The sequence below is a fragment of the Nelumbo nucifera genome, chromosome 2, assembly GCF_055504915.1.
Source record: "Nelumbo nucifera cultivar China Antique chromosome 2, China Antique-T2T, whole genome shotgun sequence".
In the NCBI taxonomy this organism is placed as follows: domain Eukaryota; kingdom Viridiplantae; phylum Streptophyta; class Magnoliopsida; order Proteales; family Nelumbonaceae; genus Nelumbo; species Nelumbo nucifera.
In genome coordinates, this window is record NC_142650.1 from 57,500,734 (window position 1) to 57,521,443 (window position 20,710).

A 20,710-nucleotide genomic window follows, 5' to 3' on the forward strand; every position below is an offset into this window, starting at 1 on the left:
GAAAAGCTCCTCGCAGCAGATTTCATAAGGGAAGTCCATTACCCGAGCTGGGTAGCCAACCCAGTGCTGGTGAAAAAGGCAAACGGCAAGTGGCGCATGTGCGTCGACTACACTGACCTAAACCGAGCTTGCCCGAAAGATTGCTTCCCCCTCCCCAGAATTGACCGCCTAGTGGACACGACCTCGGGACATGAGTTGCTAAGCTTCCTAGACACCTACTCGGGCTACAACCAAATCAGGATGGACCAGTTCGATGAGGAAAAAACCAGCTTCATAACTGAGTTCGGCCTGTACTGCTACAAGGCCATGCCCTTCGGATTAAAAAATGTCAGGGCAACCTTCCAAAGACTTGTAAATAGGTTGCTTCAACTCTTGATTGGCACGAAGATAGAATGTTATGTAGACGACATGGTCGTCAAGACGTAGTTTTCACAGGAATTAAAACAAGATTTAGATTCTGTCTTCCAAATCTTGCGTCAATTTAGCATGAAACTGAACCCTAACAAATGTGTCTTCGGTGTCACCTCGGGCAAGTTCCTAGGGTACATTGTCAACCGGCACGGTATTGAGGCCAACCCGGACAAAATAAAAGCCATCCTAGATATGAGATCACCCCGGAAAGTAAAAGAAGTTCAGAGGCTAAACGGCCGCATAGCCGCTCTAAGCCGCTTCATGTCCAAATCAGCAGACCGCTGCCTGCCCTTCTTCAAAGCAGTCAAAGGCAAAGGGTTCGAATGGACCCGAGGCTGCCAGCTCGCAATCGACGAGCTAAAAAGCTACCTCACTAGTGTGCCAACCTTAGCCTGGCCCGAGGAGGGCAAGGTCTTAGAACTGTACCTCTCAGCAAGCGACGAGGTGGTCAATTTGGTACTAATAAAAGAAGCAAACCGGGTCCAACGACCCATCTATTATTTTAGTAAAATTTTGCAGGGAGCAGAGACAAGGTACCCGCAGATAGAAAAGCTAGCATACGCACTGGTGATAGCAGCTCGGAAACTCCGCCCGTACTTCCAGGCTCACACCATCATCGTCCTGACTGACAAACCTCTGAGGCAAGTTTTACTCAAGCCCGAGGTTTCCGGTCGACTGACGAAATGGGCCACCGAACTCAGCGAGTACGACCTCCAGTACAAGCCAAGAACTGCTATTAAGGCCCAAGCCTTGGCAGATTTTATCGCCGAGTGCACGTTTAGCCTCGAAGCCCTTGAGCCGGTCGAGCCCGAGATCCCCAGTTCGGGCAAGCTCGGAGCTCCCAAGCCAATAGAGTCCGAACCCCGTGAAGTAGCAGCCAGTGTAGCATCTCTCCTGGTTAGGCCAAACGCGAACTGGGATGAGGAGCCCTGGATCCATCACGTAGATGGCTCCTCGAACCAACAGGGCAACGGGGCTGGAATAGTACTACGCGGCCCGAGCAAAACGAAATCGGAATACGCACTACGCTTTGAGTTTGCGGCATTCAACAATGGGGCAGAGTACGAGGCACTGATAGCCGGGCTGAACCTAGCGCACAAGGTCGGAGCAAAGCACGTAGTTATCTGCAGTGATTCCCAGCTCGTGGTCAACCGGGATACAGGCGAGTACGAAGAACGCGAGCTCACTATGATTGCATACTTGGCAAAAGTAAAGGAGGCTCTGCTCAACTTCCAATCACACTTCATCAGGCAAATACCGAGGTCAAAGAACACTGAGGCCGACGCCCTGTCCCGGTTAGCCAGCACGAGTCACAACGCCATGAGAACCGTGTACATAGAGGACTTACCTCGGCCAAGCATTCTCGATGGGGCCGAAGGGGTCGCTCCCATTCTTGAAGCAGAGCCGAGCTGGATCGACCCACTCGCGAGCTTCCTACTAGATGGAACCCTCCCTGCGGACCGCAATGCATCCAAGAGGGTGCAGCGCCAAGCAGCCAAATACGTCATAATAGACGAACGGTTGTACCGACGATCCTACACGCTCCCCTACCTGCGTTGCTTGCGACCTGCTGAAGCCGAGCTCGTACTCCGTGACACTCATGAAGGTCTGTGCGGCGGACACCTGGGGGGCAGAGCACTCGCTCAAAAGGCACTTCGACAAGGATACTACTGGCCAACGATGAAGGCAGAAGCCGTTGAGCTCGTTAGAAAATGCGACAAGTCTCAGAAGCATGCCAATATCCACCATCTGCCAGCTACCGACCTCAAGTACCTCACCAGTCCATGGCCCTTTGCACAATGGGGCATCGACGTTCTAGGACCATTCCCGCCAGCAACAGGTGGGAGAAAGTTCCTAGTGGTGGCAGTATATTAATTCCCAAAGTGGATAGAAGCTGAACCTCTGGCAACAATTACAGCCCGAAACATACAGAACTTCTTCTAGAAGAACATAGTATGTCGCTTCGGGCTACCTCGGGTACTGATCTCCGACAACGGCACATAGTTCGAGGATATCAAGTTCCAAGAATGGTGCCAAAATATGGGAATTCGTTAAAACTTCACGTCGGTCGCACACCTGTAGGCAAACGGTTAGACAGAAGTAATGAACAGAGCCATCCTCCGCGTACTGAAAGCACGACTAGACCAAGGTAAAGGGTTGTGGGCGGACGAGCTACCAAGTGTCTTGTGGGCTCACCGAACTACGGAAAAAACCGCCACGGGAGAAACCCCCTTTAACCTCACCTACGGCACCGAAGCGGTAATCCCGACGGAAATCGAAATACCTACACTACGACTAGAAGATACGACGACCAGACAAACGGAGACGAGTTACGCACCAACCTCGACCTACTGGATGAGGTAAGAGATCTCGCGCACATCCGAATAGCGGCCTACCAGCAAAAAGTAGCTCGGTACTATAACGCCAGAGTGAAGAAGAGGAGTTTCCGCGTTGGCGACCTGGTTCTCCGTAAGATCATGGTACCCGAACCCGGCATGGGCAAACTCGGGCCAAATTGGGAAGGACCCTACAGAGTAAAGAAAGCACTCGGGGGGGCATACGAGTTTGAAACCTTGGAGGGTAAGCAAGTACCCTGAGCATGGAACATCGTCAACCTAAGGCGATACTACCTATAGACCACCAAGCAAAGTGGATAAAATCACCACCAAAACAGGCCGCGAGAGTGCGGTAACCCGGGCAGGAAACAGATCAGACGTATGGTCAGTTCGGAAAATACGCTCAGTTCAGGAGAAAGAATAACCAACACTTAACCAAAAGAAAAGTCATTCCATTTCAAAGTAAGGTAGTACATTTCAAAAAAAAAAATTTACAAGCCCGGAGCTACTTCTTCATTATCAAAAGGCACTTCAACGATACCCGAAGGCCCCGCCTCGCCCTCGGAGTCTGGCTCACCATCAGCAGCATCGGCCATCTCCTGAGTTATGCGCGAAGTGGATATGGCGCTAATATCGAGCTCGGGGTACGTATTCCGGATCATCCACTGTCTTAGTTTAAAACCCCTCCTATATGAATCCACCATCAGATCATCAAAGCCCGGCGAAGCAATGTACTCATCGACAGCCTTCTTCTTGGCATCTTCAATACCTTGAGAAAAGATCTGCGTCCTCTCCCTGATGTCCTCCTGAAGGTACTCAACCTGATGTTGCAGATCTAGCCTCAAGTCCACCATGTGCTTCACCACCACTCCCATAGCCTCGACATCTCTCTGAGACCTCGCCTGCCTGATCCGTGCAAAACGAGCAGCCTCGGCAGCACAAGCAACCCCTTCAGCAACTCGCGAAGTCGTCTTAGCAACGCGAAGAGCCTCTTCGGCAGCTCGCGCCTGCCTCGAGCTCCTCTCCACCTGGGCTGCCAAGGCGTGAATAGAAGAGTTCACATACCAAAAAGAACCGAGTGATAAAAATAACCAACAAAACGAAAGCCAAAGAACTCTAAAAAAGGGAGATCACTTACCACCATGGCATGGGTAACGGCACGACATGCCACTTGATGCAGAGGGAGATCAATCCACACCGTGACCTCCTCGGGGAAAATGGTCTCCTTACTCTTTTTAAGAGCATGGGTCGGTGACAGCACACTCCTGAAATCCCCCGGGGCCCCCGAGCCTGAGGGCCCAGCTCGCGTATGAGCAGACCCAGAGTTAGCAGGAGCACCAGAGTATGTAGGAGCCCCTGTGTAAGTAGTCTCAGCATAAGGGACCCCTACCGGCTCCTGCATTGGAGGAACCATCTCGGGCTCCCTGGGCAGATCTTCTGACGGATAGTCCGGCACCTCGGGCTCCGCATCCCGGGGCAGCTCGGCGCGAGTTCGCTTGGCAACCCGCTTCCTCCTCTTCATGCCTTGGAAACAGTGCCCACCACGGGTCCCTCGAGAGTCCATCACACCTGCGAAAAGAAGTTCGCCATCAGTAAAAAGCAAGAAAGATAGCAAGACATAATCTCTAAGTGAAGAACCTACCCGAGCTCAGGCCGGCCGCAATGAGCTTGAACTCCGTCAGATACTGTTGACACTTCAGCCCAAGCCGCGCCCATTGCCGGAGGCCCTTCGCCGTCTCTTTATCAAGCGTGACCCCGGAGTCAGGAGCGGCCATCCCCCACCCGGTCTGAAACGGCCACCCTAGCACACTTCGCACCCCGAAATAGTCCCGCTTCCACGCCGGAACCTTGTTGAGGAGTTCATGTAAAAGCTTAAAGCCCGGGCGAGGAGACAGGTAATATGCCCGCCTACGCCCGGGGAGGGGACCCACTTGCTTCTTAAGCATTAAGATTGAAGAAAAAACCTCTAAGTCCAAAGGAAAGCTCTCTTCGCAAAATAAGGAGATTGTCCCCACCAAATTTCGAATGGAGTTCGGGTGAAGCTGGCCGACCGTCACGCTGAAGTGGTTCAAGACTTCGACAAGGAGGGATGGAAAGGCAATCGCAGCCCCGTGACGAGCTGCTCCCGGAATATCACAATCTCATCAGGACCGTGTTCCCAAGGAAAGCTACCCGAAAGTATGAAATAAGCGTACTCCCCGGGCAAGTTATAGTAGGTAATAAGGGATTGGAGCCCCTCAGGCGTCATGGTCGAAGGGCCAAACTTGTCTAACATCCGACCCCGATGAGAGGTGGACGCCAAACTACCCGAGGTGCCTCGGCCTACGAGTTCGAACTCTTCCTCGAGCTCTACCTCCTGCTCGCTAGAGCTATCAGGGGATGCAACTCGGTTCGTAGAACCTGCATCAGACCCACTTGAAGGACTATCTGAGCTATCCAAGCTAGACATTGGGGAGTAAGATGGATTCCAGGAAAGTACTCACCCAAAAAATGGCTGTAGACCACGGGAGCTCGAATGGGCAAAAAACCTTGAACCCGAACTGAAAAAGCCTGGACACGAACTGAAAAAACCTAGATGCGAGCTGAAACTCGGACGCGAGCTCGAGATAAATACAGAAGTGACATCGACTGGGGTCCCCCCCGCTATTTATACTCACAGTGATCGAAAAGCGACGGCTTAGATCAAAGCCAATCCGACGGCCCACAGTCGCACTGACCGCACGTCCCCTGAGACCGTGGCGTGATTGGCACACGTCTTTCTGAAATTGACAGAGCGCTGGCGCACGTCTTTTTGAAACTGACGGAGTGCCGACGCACGTCTTTTCGAAACTAACGGAACACCAGCGCACGTCTCCTCACAATAAAAGAGGCAGTGGCACGTTTTCAAATTTGAAAAGACGCCTGTTGTCGCGTCTCCCAAGCGGCGCTTTTTGAAATTTCGAAATAAAGCGCACGCTGTCGCATCTATCAGCGTTCAGGCAGGTCGGCACGTTTCCCGCCTTTTGGGCGCTCGAAGAAACCCAAGGAACCTTGACAACGCACCTCGCGCCATCAGAACCAAGGTTCAAAGTACATGGCAAATCCACCTGACACTTGCGAACTCCCCGCGCCAGGGCAAGACCCTTAGCGCGAGGAATGGGGGGCAATTGATGAAGGAAGATTTGAACCGACCTCGCAATCACTCCACGTGGCAAAAGCAAATAGCTTGGCACTTAAAACAGCGCACCCAGGGCGCAAGCACCAAAGGGAAGAAACCAACAGTCCAAACTCCCTTCGAGGAGCCCGACCTCCCTACGAGGAGCCCGAACTCTCCCTTAGGCCCCGAGCCACACAAGGCAGTGACCCGAACTGGCCCACCTCATGGCAGTTCGGGACACTCTCCTATCCGAACTCAAGACTTCACCTTGTTCGCCACTCCAGCACTTCGCCTCCGAGACGCCGAACTGAACAAACGTACCATACCTGACACCGAGGAGGTCCGTATCCAAGGGCGGCGCATCTGACTGACTTGGGATCTGACGCTTGACAGTCACACTTCAACGGTCACCTACCACCGCCACCTGCCACCGTCATCGCCAGTTGCAGAGACGGCTCCGACAAAAGGGAGCAGTGGCGGTTCTGACCAGTAGAGGGGATTACACCCAAACTGGCAGGAGACCAGAGGTAATCGTACCTGACCTGACAGAAGCTTAGGAGTAAGTGCACGAGGTGGCTATAAAAGGCTCCCTACCCCCAAGAACAAGGTACGTGAACTTTGCGCCATCTGGTTTTATCTTATCTTTTAAAGAATTCTAACTTGAGCTTCGGAGCATTCATACCAGGTTCCTCCTGGAACTTCCTCATCTTCTCTGTTTCAGGCTCCCTGTGGCTTCGTTTAGAGGCAAGGTCGTTGACAGATAGGACCAGCCGGATTGCACACCATCAATTTATATTAATTAAGGTTCAAAATATTGATATGTATCAAGTCGTATCAACTGATATATATTGTATTAGTAGCTTCCTGATACAGTCTTATAATGGGTGTTCAGGGTCTGACTTGGTTTAGGGGGTACATAGGCTTTAAACCGACCCCTTTTTGAATCTTAAATATTAATTTATTTATAATATAATAAACAAACTTATAATCAAGTTTTCTAATATCTTTTTTATTTAAAATATTTCATAATATTGATTTGTTTATAATTTTTAGTGAGAATTAATTGGCTTAAGCCGAGTCAGACTCGAATAGCACACAAGTATCAACTCGAGTCAAGTTCAAATATGAAATTCAAACTAGATTAAGCGTGAATTGAGTTTCAAGCTTCGAATTTTTGAATTGAGCTTCAACTTAAACTATCCAAAATTGATTCAACTCGGTCCGATTACACCCATAGTCAAGTGACTTTCGTGAGGTCTTTGGCAATCATAAAAACCTCCTTGAGGTTTCATTTTCACAAAAATCTCCTATATTTAAAAAAATTGCAATTGCCTCACTTTTCTTGTTGTCATGAATGAAAAATATTGGCATAATGTATTAGTTTTTCAAAAGTATATATCCATTTTACCCTTATATATATATCAATTTATATGAAAATCTACTAAAATATCCATCCTCCCAAAATTTCACTTTTAATTAAAAATTCTGAGTTAGATTGAAAAATGAAAAGAACAAAAGAACTTTACTTTATAAAAGCATTAGGTATAATGAAGTTTAGAAGGACAAATCTGGCATTTTGATTATATTGAAGGAAGCCCAAAACAAAGATGAAAGGGAATAAACTACAGATTTTTATTAACTACAGGGAAGGATTTTATACTTTACCCTTCGCATGGCTGATAATGGGCACGTGAAAAGTGAGTTAGGGCACGTGTTAACATACTTTGGGTTTGGGCACACCCGAGTTACACATTTTGTTTTCGGCGGGCCCGGGTTCGTCCGTTTGGTCTCTCTTCAATGTCTTCTGATTTTAAAACTCGAACCCAGAAGGCCAGAACAGAAGATTCCTGTACTACTCCCGCTAACCACGATTTAATCATTACCGTCCATTTCTACTTTTCCTCATCGACGGTTCATTCCCCTCGATCCGTGTCGAAGAAAGGAAGCCAATCACATCTCAAGTCCTAATCTCTATATAAACAAACCTCCTCACTCACTCCGAAATCAACCAAATCGAAGAAGTTTATTGCATACCCCATAGCCCCGTAGTACTCCATTCTCCTCTAAGCCTTTTTTCAGACATTCCAATGGCGCCCAAGGCAGAGAAGAAGCCCGCAGAGAAGAAGCCAGCAGAGGAGAAGAAGGCCGAGAAGGCTCCAGTTGCAGAGAAGAAGCCCAAGGCAGAGAAGAAGCTTCCCAAGGACGCTTCCGCACCGGACAAGAAGAAGAAGCGAACCAAGAAGAGCTCTGAGACCTACAAGATCTACATCTTCAAGGTCCTGAAGCAGGTTCACCCCGATATCGGTATCTCGAGCAAGGCTATGGGAATTATGAACAGCTTCATCAACGATATCTTTGAGAAGCTTGCTCAGGAGGCTTCCAGGCTTGCTAGGTATAACAAGAAGCCGACCATAACCTCTCGGGAAATTCAGACCGCCGTCCGCCTGGTCTTGCCTGGAGAGCTTGCGAAGCACGCTGTATCTGAAGGAACCAAGGCTGTTACTAAGTTCACAAGTTCTTAAGGTTCATAGGTTGGGTTATTTTATCTGATTGTGTACCTTGGATATGCTGTTAGGGTTTTTTGAATGTAAAGATTGGATCCTTTCTTTATGTGTAATTTGTGGATTCGATGAACCGAAGGACTCTATCAATGAAAAAGCGCCAAGTTTTCGGTCGCAATTGCTCTGTCCCATGTGTTGTCTACACTTTTTTTGTTTATTATTTCTTTGTTTATATGATCAAACTTCTTGTAGAAGCTGTTGGTGTGCGTGCTCAAGCAAAAGTAAAGAGAAACGTAAGAAACATGTCGTTTTTCATCATAGTGTGTATAGACTAGTCTTATTGCCCCCCCTCCGCCCCTCGAATTGGGATCTGCTCCTCACACAGGGCGCCTCACAGGCACATCTGCGAGATGCTCCGATGGGGTCAATTGGACTGGATTTGGTCAAATCCGAAATCCGTTATAAATGGAACGTAACTTTTCGTCCAAAACTCACACTCACCATGCGAACAGACATCACTAATTTACTATTTTATCCTATTTTATAATATCTCAAAATTACTGTCATTCTTCAACACAAAACCTTTAACAGTGAGAAAGTATTGGGTGCTAACAGTGAGAAAGTATTGACTGCTTCCACATTGGCCCCTTGCTTCTCCCATCGTCTGGGAACGTGAAGATTTGAGATTGACTTTCGTAGAGAAGGAATAAAATCAGAAGAATCAGGAGGAAAGCCACCACCGACCCGACCCGATTGTGATTCTTGCAATAGTTCCTCCAGACAACTTTTAACCACTGTTACTGTTGTTGGAGCTGCTCCCTCCGCTTATCGGCGGCACCGCTTCGTTGAGGACGGAGGAAGCGGCGAGCCGCAGAGCTAAGTGCTAAGGAATGAATCGGCTTTAAACTTCTGCAGACTCGTTGGAATCGAGACATTCGTTAGGCTCAGCTCCGGTATCAGACCAGTCAACTTATTGTTCTGCAGATACAGAGTCGCCGGTGAGATTGTTGAAGGACGGAGAGATCCCACCGGAGAAGTTATTCAAAGCAAGGTTCACGCGGACAAGTTTTCTTGAGTTCGAACAAGGACGACGGAATCTCGCCGGAGAAAAAATTTCCCTGCAAACATAAATTGTGGAGGTTCGTACATGCGGCTAGATCGGACGGCAATGGACCAGTGAGAGCATTAAGCCAGAGGATAGGCGTGTGGAGCTGCACCAGATTTCCGAAGATTCCTACGAGGATTTGGCCGATGAGTCCGTTGCTAGGAAGACGCAAGACGGTGACTTGGTTGTTCTCGCAAGTAACGCCTTGCCACCGACAAGGACTTTGCTAGGTTTTGTTCCTCAAGAGTGACCTTCCACCGACTGCCAACCGGAGGGCGACGAGCGCCGTCTGTTCCGCTGTAAGTCTGATTTTCCAACGGTCGTGTTCCACAAGAGTGACCTTCCATCGACAGCCAACCGTAGGACAACGAGCGCCGTCCGTTCCACTGCAAGATCACGAGAGATAAATAAAACCCAGCTGTAGCTTCTCTGCAATTCTATCCTCGTCTCTATTGTAATTTCATAAGGTTTGTTCGATTGATTGCAAGTTCAAGAACATCTCTCTCTAAAACCCACTATCACACTTTTTATGAAATTCACCGTAACTTCTAAAATTGCCCGCAGATTGGTTTCAATCCAAACCTGATTCATTAATACATATACACTTATTTTATATCAATGGATCCAACTCAATCTAATATAAATTTGTATGTAATATAAATTTGTTAGGGATGGATCAAGTTTAATCCAATTTAATAAATATTTTAGACTAAATTGATTTTGATGCAGATTGGTTTCAATCCAAACCTGATTCATTAATACATATACACTTATTTTATATCAATGGATCCAACTCAATCTAATATAAATTTGTATGTAATATAAATTTGTTAGGGATGGATCAAGTTTAATCCAATTTAATAAATATTTTGGACTAAATTGGTTCAATTCAATATGTCTTGTTGGTCCGTTCAAAACATCTAAATTGATTCTGGACTAGATGGGATCCAATCTAAAATCGGTCGATTGACACTCTTACTTCAGAGCACCTTTGTTAATTTTCCTTCCATCTTCACTTCTCTTGGCGTCCGGCGTTCATTCCAATATCACCAGCGACTATCGGCACCATTGAAGAGATGCAGCTTTTTTCTTCATTCCTCTTTTTTTTTTTCTGTATTTTCCTGAACCCATTATAATGTTCTGCATTGCCGAATACATCACTGGCCAACATGAAGGTTTTTTTGCTTCCCGCTAGCATGGACGATCTGTTATTTCATTGCCCTCTTACTTATCTTGTATGGTGCCACAGCCACTTTTTTATGCAGGTTCAATGGATTCTCCCCAAGAACACGTACCTATTCTCAAGCAAAGGAAAATTCATATAGAGCTATCTTCCTTTTTTGCCATCTGTTTGATAGTTTGGGAGAAACTGAATTTTTTAGGTTAATTCTGTTCCGGTGGAGGTGATCATAAGCAAGATGGAATCAACTCTGAATAGATGGGCTGCCAGTTCAAGACTTTCTGTGGTAATTCCAATTAGTCATTTCAGTGATCATTGGACTTCCCTTATTTTTTATTTCAATATATAGGAATTTTACCTTCGAACGATGTGATTGCCGGAATGAATGCCGGCACCGGAGAAGGAAGTGGGAGACGGAAGGACAGTGAACAGGGTACTCCAAAGTTGAATCGAGAGGAAGGGTCGAGCGGGAATGGGTGCTGATTTGCCTGGCGTTGATTACTTTGAATGGTGTGATTGTCGAACAGGGGTACTCGAAGTCGAATTGAAAGAGGGCAGAGCGGGAATGGGGGCTTTTGGGTTTTTCACTGTTTCTGAGTGAAAATTGAGTCCGCGCGCGTTAAGAAGGAGCTCGTGCGGAAGGGCAAGTGTCTCCATTGGATTGTGTGGGGTGCTGATGTAAACTCAATAAATTCACGAGAAAAAAAAAAGAAAAAAAAGGCATTTAAAATAAAGATGGCAATTTTGTGAGAATTTTTGGGTATCCAATCCATGCCAACGCTTATATGGTTATTTATAAAAATCTTATAAAGTTTTGGATTTTAAATTAAAACGCCATAGATATTCATAAAAGTTGGTTTTGATTTATGCGTACATCGATCATTGGGAGAAGATTGATGTAATGTCTACTTATCAATAAATGGTTTATCAAATACTTTTTTTGATTTTAAAAATAAATCAATTATAAGCGTTTATTTAATAAGGATAAGTAGACTGTACCCCCCCTAAGACGGTCACCTCCTAGTCTACTAGTACCCCCCCCTAAGCCACATCCTGACCGTGAATTCCATAGATTTGGCATCAATCTATGGTCAGGATTCATTCTATTCCTAAGGTGGAGTTAAGATTTCTAAGCGGGACTTCAATGATTGATTATCATTTTGACATAAATTAATTGATTATAAGTTCTAGTGTTATAGTCAAACAGCAAATTAAATTTTTTTGACACACATATGCATATAGACAAATAAATACATGCGTATAAACATATGAGGAGAGTACAAACTGCATAAGTGAAAAAAAAAGGTAACCAATCATGTTATAAACGTCATGTGATCTAAATGATCTATTAATTTTTCATTGGTCCATGTTTTATAAGGTATACTTATCAATACAACGTGAATATGTAACATGTAACGTATCACTTTATAATTGGTTTATTTTTTTGCTTCACGGTGTAATTTCTACATCGCAGATTTTTCCATGTTTATATCATATTAATATATACAGTTATAAAATTGGGTTTGGATTGGCCAACGCCTCAACCCTAATGCAACCTGAATTTCAACCCTGGCCAAGTCTAAATTGACATTTTTGGGTTGGGTTCAGGCTAATTCTGCCCAAGTTGAAGCCTGCTTAGGTCCTATCAAATGAAACATCTGAAATTATTTTCTTAAAACTCAAAGGTTGGTGCAAACAAACACTCTTTAAGGTTGCATTTAACATTTTTTTTTAATATTTTCATGAATTATGCCATTCTAAGTAGAGATGTCAATGGATCGGGTTTGGCATGGGTTTGCTTTAATCCTAACCTGATCTTATAGTGCTTCAACCCAATCGGATCTGTCCCACCTTGAAATACATGATTTCCAAACCTGACCCAATACTATAGGGTCTAACCCGATACCAACCCGACTTGACCCGTAGCATTTCAATTATATTTTTTAACACATTTTGAAGATCTAAAATCCATTAATTTAAGTTAGGAAATTGTTTTAAAAAATCTAAAATCTCACTTTTCCCATTAAAAAAAAAAAAGAAAATCAAAATCAAAACCAACATGTAAATAAATCTTAAACTTTAACGCTATAGAGTTAGAAATCAAAAAGTTACAAGAATACTTTGTATATATGCAGGCTATCATGACCCAAGGTAGGTCAGCCAAAACCCGAACCTGACCCAAATCCGACTTGGGTTGAATAATCAAAATCCTAACCCAATCCTAAAACTAAATATATTGACCCTAACCTAACCATATAGGGTTGGGTCAAGCCAGGTTTACCACTTAACCTGACCCATTGACATCCCTAATTCTAAGGATAATTTTGGATTTCGAGTTATGAAAATGGATAGAATTGGTTCTTTTCTAACCCCAAAATTCATTTTAAGATTTGATGCTTTGGAATTAAAATAACTAATAGAGGGAGAAATTAAATTATTGTATAGAAAAAAAAAAAGAAGTTGAGAAGTTATTTTTTTAGTGAGAGCATCTTAGAAAAAAAAGTTGCTTAAAATAAATCAAAATTTATATCTAATTTGTTTTGCTAACATTGATTCCCTGGATGCATCTCTTCTTAAATTGATCCAACAACATGCAATAGAGGAAAACACCAAACTTTAGCTTTCCATTACTCTATCATCTTCTTGGTTAAAGTTCTAATTTGAAATGAAGGGTCCTTGTTTTGGATAATTGAAACTTCTGTTAGGGTAAAAGGAAAAAGGAAAATGACAAAAATGATGAAAAGACCAAAAAAAAATGAAAATTTTTCCTGTTGCTAGTTGCTGTGCCTTTTGTTTGCTTCTATTGCTTGCATGGAAACATAGTCATATACAATTTATAAAGTTTTTCTTAAATAAGTTTTATTTTTACTATAGAAAAAAGGACATAAAACTATATAGGGGGGGAGTCCCTGTCAATGGTGGTTGGCTCATGCTCACTAACTTTTTGCAAGCCCTGCAAGCTCTCTCTGATGATGGGAGGCTTAATTGTAGCCTAACGATGGCTTCCAATGTGAGGCTTCTGGTTATTTGTAGCCTGATGATGGCCATTAGTAGTCTTGCAAGCCTACTAATGTAGTAGGCTTAATTGCTAGTGTTCTTGGTGACAAATTCTTCTAGTGGATTGATTCTGCCGGAGCCATTATTCTTGCAATTTATACATTTACAAATTGATCTGGAACTGTTCTGGAAAGTGCAGGTCTCTCTCTTTTTGGAACTCTTTTTGTGTGCATGTGCGTCTGTTTATTGTTTGTGAGGAACAATTTGCCTCAGTAACCTCATCTTCAATAAAAAATCATATGAAAAAAGTCAGCAGTCAGTTGCTTCAAGTGAAAAATGCAACTCCAATTTTTCTCTTGATTCCTGTGCAGAAGTCAAACAAGAATTTGAGGAAAACTGCTCAGTTCAGGTCTACATTGTCCAAGCTTGCATCCCAAAGTATCCAGCAGTGCTTTGGAATACTGAATTTGTACAAGCAGAAGAACTCTTTAATCAATCTTCAGCTGTGAATAATTTCTTGATGGACAGCAGGTGAGATTCCTTGTTTTTTTATCGATGTACCTATTTTTCATAATATTCAGTGACAACAGGGGCAACAGCTGTGAATCCCCTTCCATAATCAACCTTGTGTTTCCTTGGATTTTTGTACCCCAAAAACAGCAGCCATTAACCCTGCCCTAACTGAATCACCTTGTCCAATTGGCCCCGTAAACAATCCACATATGTTCCCCCTTCATCCGGAATCACTCCTCAACTTCTGAAGAAATCTTCTACAGTAAAATATGAAAAAATCTTCAAGGTCTTCACCTAGTGTGCTACCCTTAGAGTAACAATCTCAATAATTGCCTCTTTATTCTTCTACCAATAATCTAACTTCCCTCAACAAGTATCTAAATTTCCATGTTCCCAGAGCATTATTCCTCAACAAGGTCTTCACCAAATGTTGGTCCCAGCTATCCAGATTCTTGGGAAGGGTGGATCAGATACAGACCTAGCCTTAGAATGCAGCCCTTGTTCTCAGGCTTGTTGAGACCAACTATGTCTTCTGCTACCTTCTTTTTTTTTTATAGTAAAAAACAGTTGCTACTTGGTCAATGTTTTTTAAGAGTGTCAAAAATGGGGGAAGCTTCCTTAACTTTATTTGGCAGAAATTATATCAACATTTGGGGAAATTATATCAACTTAGGTCCATACTTTTGTAGTCACTACTTTTTGTTGTACATGACTGGTTTATGGTATTGGTAACTAATATTTTGCACTGGATGTACTAACTACCAAGCTAACCTAATGCAATAACAAATTTTGATAGTCTTGGTCAATGGTCAAAAGCTGAGAATGTCCTGAACTTGAGGCCCTTTTGATAATAGTTATATTTAGCCAAACTTAATGACTTATTGCTTTGTCTTTTAGTAGATGGTCATGTAATAAAATTCGTTAATGACTTATCCATTAAGAGACAAGGCAAGAAGTCATTCAGTTGAGCTACTTCATCTATCATCAAAGGACTCATGAACAATAAAAGGTGAACTTTGATTGCAATGCCAATCTGAACCAGATATAGCACCCAGTTCAGTGTTGTTGATGCAAAATTTGTACTCATTGGCAGTACAAATTTTGCATCTAAACCACCTTCCTCCTGCCTTACTTCTTATTTTACTCCTCACAAACAAGCAAAGTCAAAATGAAACGAAAGTAAACCAGAATTTACACAGCCCATTTGCACTCCCATGCACTTTGCACCGTAAACAAACAGAGCTTTATGTGTGTATCTACACTTAGATTTTCCAAAGTCACTATGTTAGGCATCCATTATGTTGAAATGACATCTGTAGTTATTGATAAAAAAAGTGACACCCGTAGTTTGTACTTGTAGAACAACACTATTGCATGATGTGAATTTTGGATGTGAACTAAAGGATCATATACTATTTGATTTTACTTAACCATTAGGTCTAAAAATCTTCATGAAAACCATTAGGCACATAAATTTTCTATGCCTCATGTATTATGTAAATGCTTTGGTGTGACCTCTTTGATCCATAAATGTATCCTTGTTACAGAAGATGAATGTTTATCATTATTTCCTGTATATGATATCTTATAAATAGGCCCTCTCTTTTCTTAAGTTTGAGAAGGGTAACCAAATGCTAGAAGATTATATGAAGTCTTTTAAAGAAGCAGTTGCAGTTTTTTGGCATGCTAGAATGTATGTTGAAGATGATCAATTTAGCAGTTGATCTATTATCAATTCTTATTGCTTCCCCTAATGAATGGAATTGATCTGTCACTCTTTTTTATGTAGATAAGATGCTGGCTCAAAGATTTCATTTGAGGTACTTGAGCTGAAGTTGAATTTGACTAGTAGGCTCTACCTGAGTTGTTTATGTTACTTCACTTCTTCCTCATAAATTTGATGCTCCACTTGACATTTCGTTCTCCTCAAGGGGAAGAGCTGGAGTATGACCTTGGAAGAGCATGACATGTCCAAATATAAAGAAACATAGAATTTTTGGGGACATTCAAGTTGCATTCGATACCAAGGCTTTGTTTCAATCCAAAGAAGGTATATATTTTTCAATATGAAATATTTTATTTATATTTCAATAAAAACAAAAAGAACTTAACCCTCTATACCTTGAAATCTTAAATATGTATCAGGCCACAAAATTAAGTAGTGTTTTGATGTAAGACTAGGAATGGGCTACCTTTCAAAGCTTGTTTTGAAGGTAAGAATCATGCAACATGTAATTAGATGATTAAAGATATTTTATTTTTGAAAAATTGTAGTTACTAATTTGACTAATTTTTTTTCTTTTTGTTGTATTATTTTTTTCTTGTAGGTTGTGGAAGAAAAAGAATGCAGATGGTATTAAGATGAACTACTTTTTTTCTTTTCTTAGAGTAGGAAGTGAATTGTTTTTTGTATTTTTATTCCATATATTTTTGTAGATGGATTGTTCTTTTTTCTTTGAATTTGTATCAATTAATATGAAATAATATTCAGAAACAATGACTACCTTTTAATTTAATATTCAGAAACAATGGCTATCAATTAATATGAAATAATTTGTATCAATTAAAGGCGGTCACAAGTGCCTCTAAATAAGAGCAACCAACACTTTTAGTGGCAATTACAAGTGCTACTATAAAGTATAAGTAATATTCTTAAAATTATTTTTAAAGCAAATAAATTTGCTTTAAATTTAATTAAAATGCCTCTAAAAATGTACATTTTGTGACATTCATATATGACTCTATATAATACTTTTTAGCAACAATGCTTTGGAGGCATGATTATGTGCCTCAATATTTTGTTTTTTGGGGCATTAATCAGATGTGACTCTATAACATTTAGAAGTTAGACATTTAAAAGCAATCACCTAAGTGCCTCTAATTCTTCTTAGAGGCATTTTTTCCTCTTTTAGAAGCATTTTTTGTTGTCTCTGTAAGTATTTTTTCTAATAGTGTAATAAAAATCATTAATATTTATTATATATATATAATAACTTCCCCATAATTAATGCAGGGTCATTCACTAATTTAAATACAAAATGAACAGAACTAAAGGTGGGATCCCCCAAGTTCCCTAAATTTGGTTCCAATACCGTTATCCAATAATTTTGAGATGCTTTTGTCTTGGACATGTAGCTTGGGGTACATAAAGTCAAAAATAAATAATTAAGTTTACTTGTCCTTGGAAGTAACTGATGGAGGGTGATTTGACCCGACCCCTTGGGACAGTGACACGTGGGCATGACTCGGTATAAGTAACAGCTCAGCATCACAGCCTGACCGCGACTAAGTAACGGGCCCATAGGAGAGCTCGCTACGTCATAGCTCGCTACAGGGAGAGCCCACTACAACGCGAGCTCAAGGATCCCCGATGTACTGAAAGGGAATACTCCAAGACAAGTCTATCCCGGCACGCGAGCTAGGATAACCAGCTCGCTCCAATACTTAGGCAGAAAAACTACCTAAGGGGCCATTTCAAGAGGAATCGCCTCGCAGTACCCTCAGGAGCTCGCTACAAGGTAGCTCGCGACAAGATAGCTCGCTATAAGGCAGCTCGCTACTAAGCAACGCTATGTTTTCAGGAAGCTTCTATTTGACAAAACCGTACCCATCAAACTGCGCCATGTCTCATGACCGACGGTGCAGTCCCTGCCAGTCCGACAAGTCTGCGCCCACATCTCTTGACAGGTGGTGGCGTGTCTGTCCTTCCGGGACGTGTCACTCACCCGATTGGGTAGTACACTGCAACGGTTACCTGCGTAGTCCTGACAGATAACGGCTGCGACAGAGGTCTAGTGGCGGTTACACCCGATTTGACAAGAACGCTCATATATAAGAGCCCCCTAGTTGAAGGGAAGAACTTTCTCTGGAATATCTAAAGATTTGATGTTGAACTTTCTCTCAAGCTAACTTAGTGATCTAGCGCGACCTACACTGTTAACATTCTTTGCACTCTTAACTGCTTTCTCCAGTGTTCTAATTTAAGCATCGGAGTATTCCCACCAGGCAAGTCCCCCGGGAATCCTTCACCGTTCTCTTCTCAGGTACCGTCCATGACCAGCGAGGAGCCAGTCAGCTGCCAGGTAGGAATGCCCGGATTGCACAGTATCAGTAACCAACATGGATAAGGCGGGAGGCTATTAATTAAGTTCACCAGAATTTCTTCTTTCTTAAAACGGAAGTAGAAGAGGATACGCCTCCCTCGAACAAAAGAATCCCTAGACCCTTAGCAAGAAAGAGATAGCTAACAAAGCAAAAAGACGATGAGCAACTTTTGTTTTTCTAGAAAAACCTAGCACTGAAAATGGAAAACAAAATACACCGACAAAAAAACCATCAACCGAAAATACAAAACGTCTGCACATAATGAGAGAAAAAACCCTACTTCAATAGTGGTAGATCTTTGGATGCAACATTGGTTGCAACCATCTCCATAACATTTCATGGGGTGGTGTTAAGAGATGCCCCTGTTAATTGGGAGTCATTCCATTCAATTTCCTAATAAAAAAGGAAACCGATTTTGTTGTAAACAACCTATGTTTAAATATATTAAAAAAAAAACTACAAAATTCTAAAGGGATTGGAAAGCAAAAAAGAGAGTAAGATGATGTGGACAACTACATTAAATATAAAGGTGGGGTTACAACTTGGGTGAGACCAACCTAATACAACCCAATTGGGTTTAGCGTTATTAAGTTTTAGCTAACTTTTATTATTTTATAATAGTTTTTTTATTTATATTATTTTAGTCGATTTTAAATTAAACATTTATAAGATATATTTATTATAATTAATGATAATTTATTTTTATATTATTATTTATATTTTTTAATGAGATTAACTTATATGAAATTAGTAAAATCTAATTTTGAAACAAATAATTCTTACAATTTCAATAGTTTCTAATAATTCACCCATAACTAAAAATAATTTACTATTAGTTATTACAAATAATATAATGATAATTGTTGTTGTAAATTCACCCATGACCGATGGGCATGTCAGCCAAAACCCGAACCCGATCCAAACCCGATCGGGTTGAATAACCAAAATCCTAACCCAATCCTAAAATCAAATATATTGACCCTAACCCAACCCTATAGGGTTGGGTCAAGCCGGATTTATCATTTAATCCGACCCATTGACATCCCTAGTTCTAAGGATCATTTTAGATTTCGAGTTATGAAAATGGTTAGAATTGGTTATTTTCTAACCCCAAAATTCATTTTAAGACTTGATGCTTTGGAGTTAAAATAATTACCTTCAAAAATAATCATTTTTATGATTTTTTGGGGTAAAATTTTAACCAACATTGTCTGAGTGCATTTTGGATTGTAAATCTTTCACTTCCCTTTCCAAAACATTTTTTTTTGTAAATCCTTTTCTAAACAATGTCAAGGAAATTCAACCTCTTACATTCATCATTACATTCTTATTTACAATGCGGTTAGGAGGCATTAAGCATTCATCATTACTTTTACACGGCATTCAAATGAAGCCTAAATGTATTGCATATGATGATATGGAGTAGGGTGAGATGGGTTCGGTATCCCCTGGGCCAAATGGGTTGGGTTTGGATCGAGGCAAACTTGTATTGGGCCCGATAGTTGGCATCCATAATCAGCCCATGCCTTTTTAATTAGAGATGCAAATGAATCAGATTAAAGGTGTAAATTAGGCCGGGCTGCCTGTTGCACGATTTTGGACCGGCCTGGCTCAGCACGGCACGACAGCTCAAGGGCCGTGCTAGGCCCGACACGATAGGGTATGATCAAGCGGGACGTGCCATTCGTGGCCCGCGTGCTGGCACGACCCATATATACTATTTATATATATAATATTTAATATATTATATAAATTATAATATATAATAATATATAGTATATAGTATATTAATAAAATAAACATTTTTTCAAATTTTTAAATAAATAGGCAAAAATAACTTTGGCCCAGTCCATGGCCCGACTTGGGCCAAGGCTTGGCCCACGGGCCAGCCTGGCCCGCTAGGGGTGTCCACGGTTCGGTTAACCAAACCATGGCCCCTTTTTGTAAATCGAACCGGTGGTACCGGTCTTTTCATTTTGCCAAACCGAAATCGAACCAGTACCATCGGTTAACCGGTTTATCGGTTCGGTTCTTCGATTTTTTGGTTTTTTATATTTATAATATACATTATATAAATATATGTATAATATTATATTATAAATAATAAATGATATATAATATATTATAAATATTTTAAAAATATATAATATATTTGTAAATAGATCATTATAAATATAATAAAAGTATATATTTATATAAAATACATAGAAAATATGTGACGTATATTAAAAATATATATAAAATATACATATAAATATATATACCGGTCGGTTCGGTTAACCATCGATTTTTTTATAGGTTAATCGAAAACCGAACTGGTCCTTCGGTTTTTCAAAAATTCCAAACCGACTGGTTCTGTTAACTGCATTTTGCGATTTGGTTTTCTCGGTTCGGTTTTTCATGGACAACCCTATGGCTCGCGGCACG

General features: G+C 41.9%; 1 protein-coding gene across 1 annotated transcript; it reads left to right on the forward strand.

Moving 5' to 3' along the window:
* The first annotated feature begins 7,452 nt into the window (after positions 1–7,452).
* On the forward strand, positions 7,453–8,562 carry LOC148802246 (histone H2B.7-like). Its single transcript, XM_088897122.1, has one exon. The coding sequence runs from the start codon at positions 7,971–7,973 to the stop codon at positions 8,403–8,405; it is 435 nt and encodes a 144-aa protein (XP_088753248.1). The 5' UTR covers positions 7,453–7,970; the 3' UTR covers positions 8,406–8,562.
* The last annotated feature ends 12,148 nt before the right edge of the window (positions 8,563–20,710 follow it).

Coding starts and splice junctions, on each gene's coding strand:
- LOC148802246 (XM_088897122.1), top strand. CDS start 7,971: ATGGCGCCCAAGGCAGAGAAGAAGCCCGCAGAGAAGAAGCCAGCAGAG.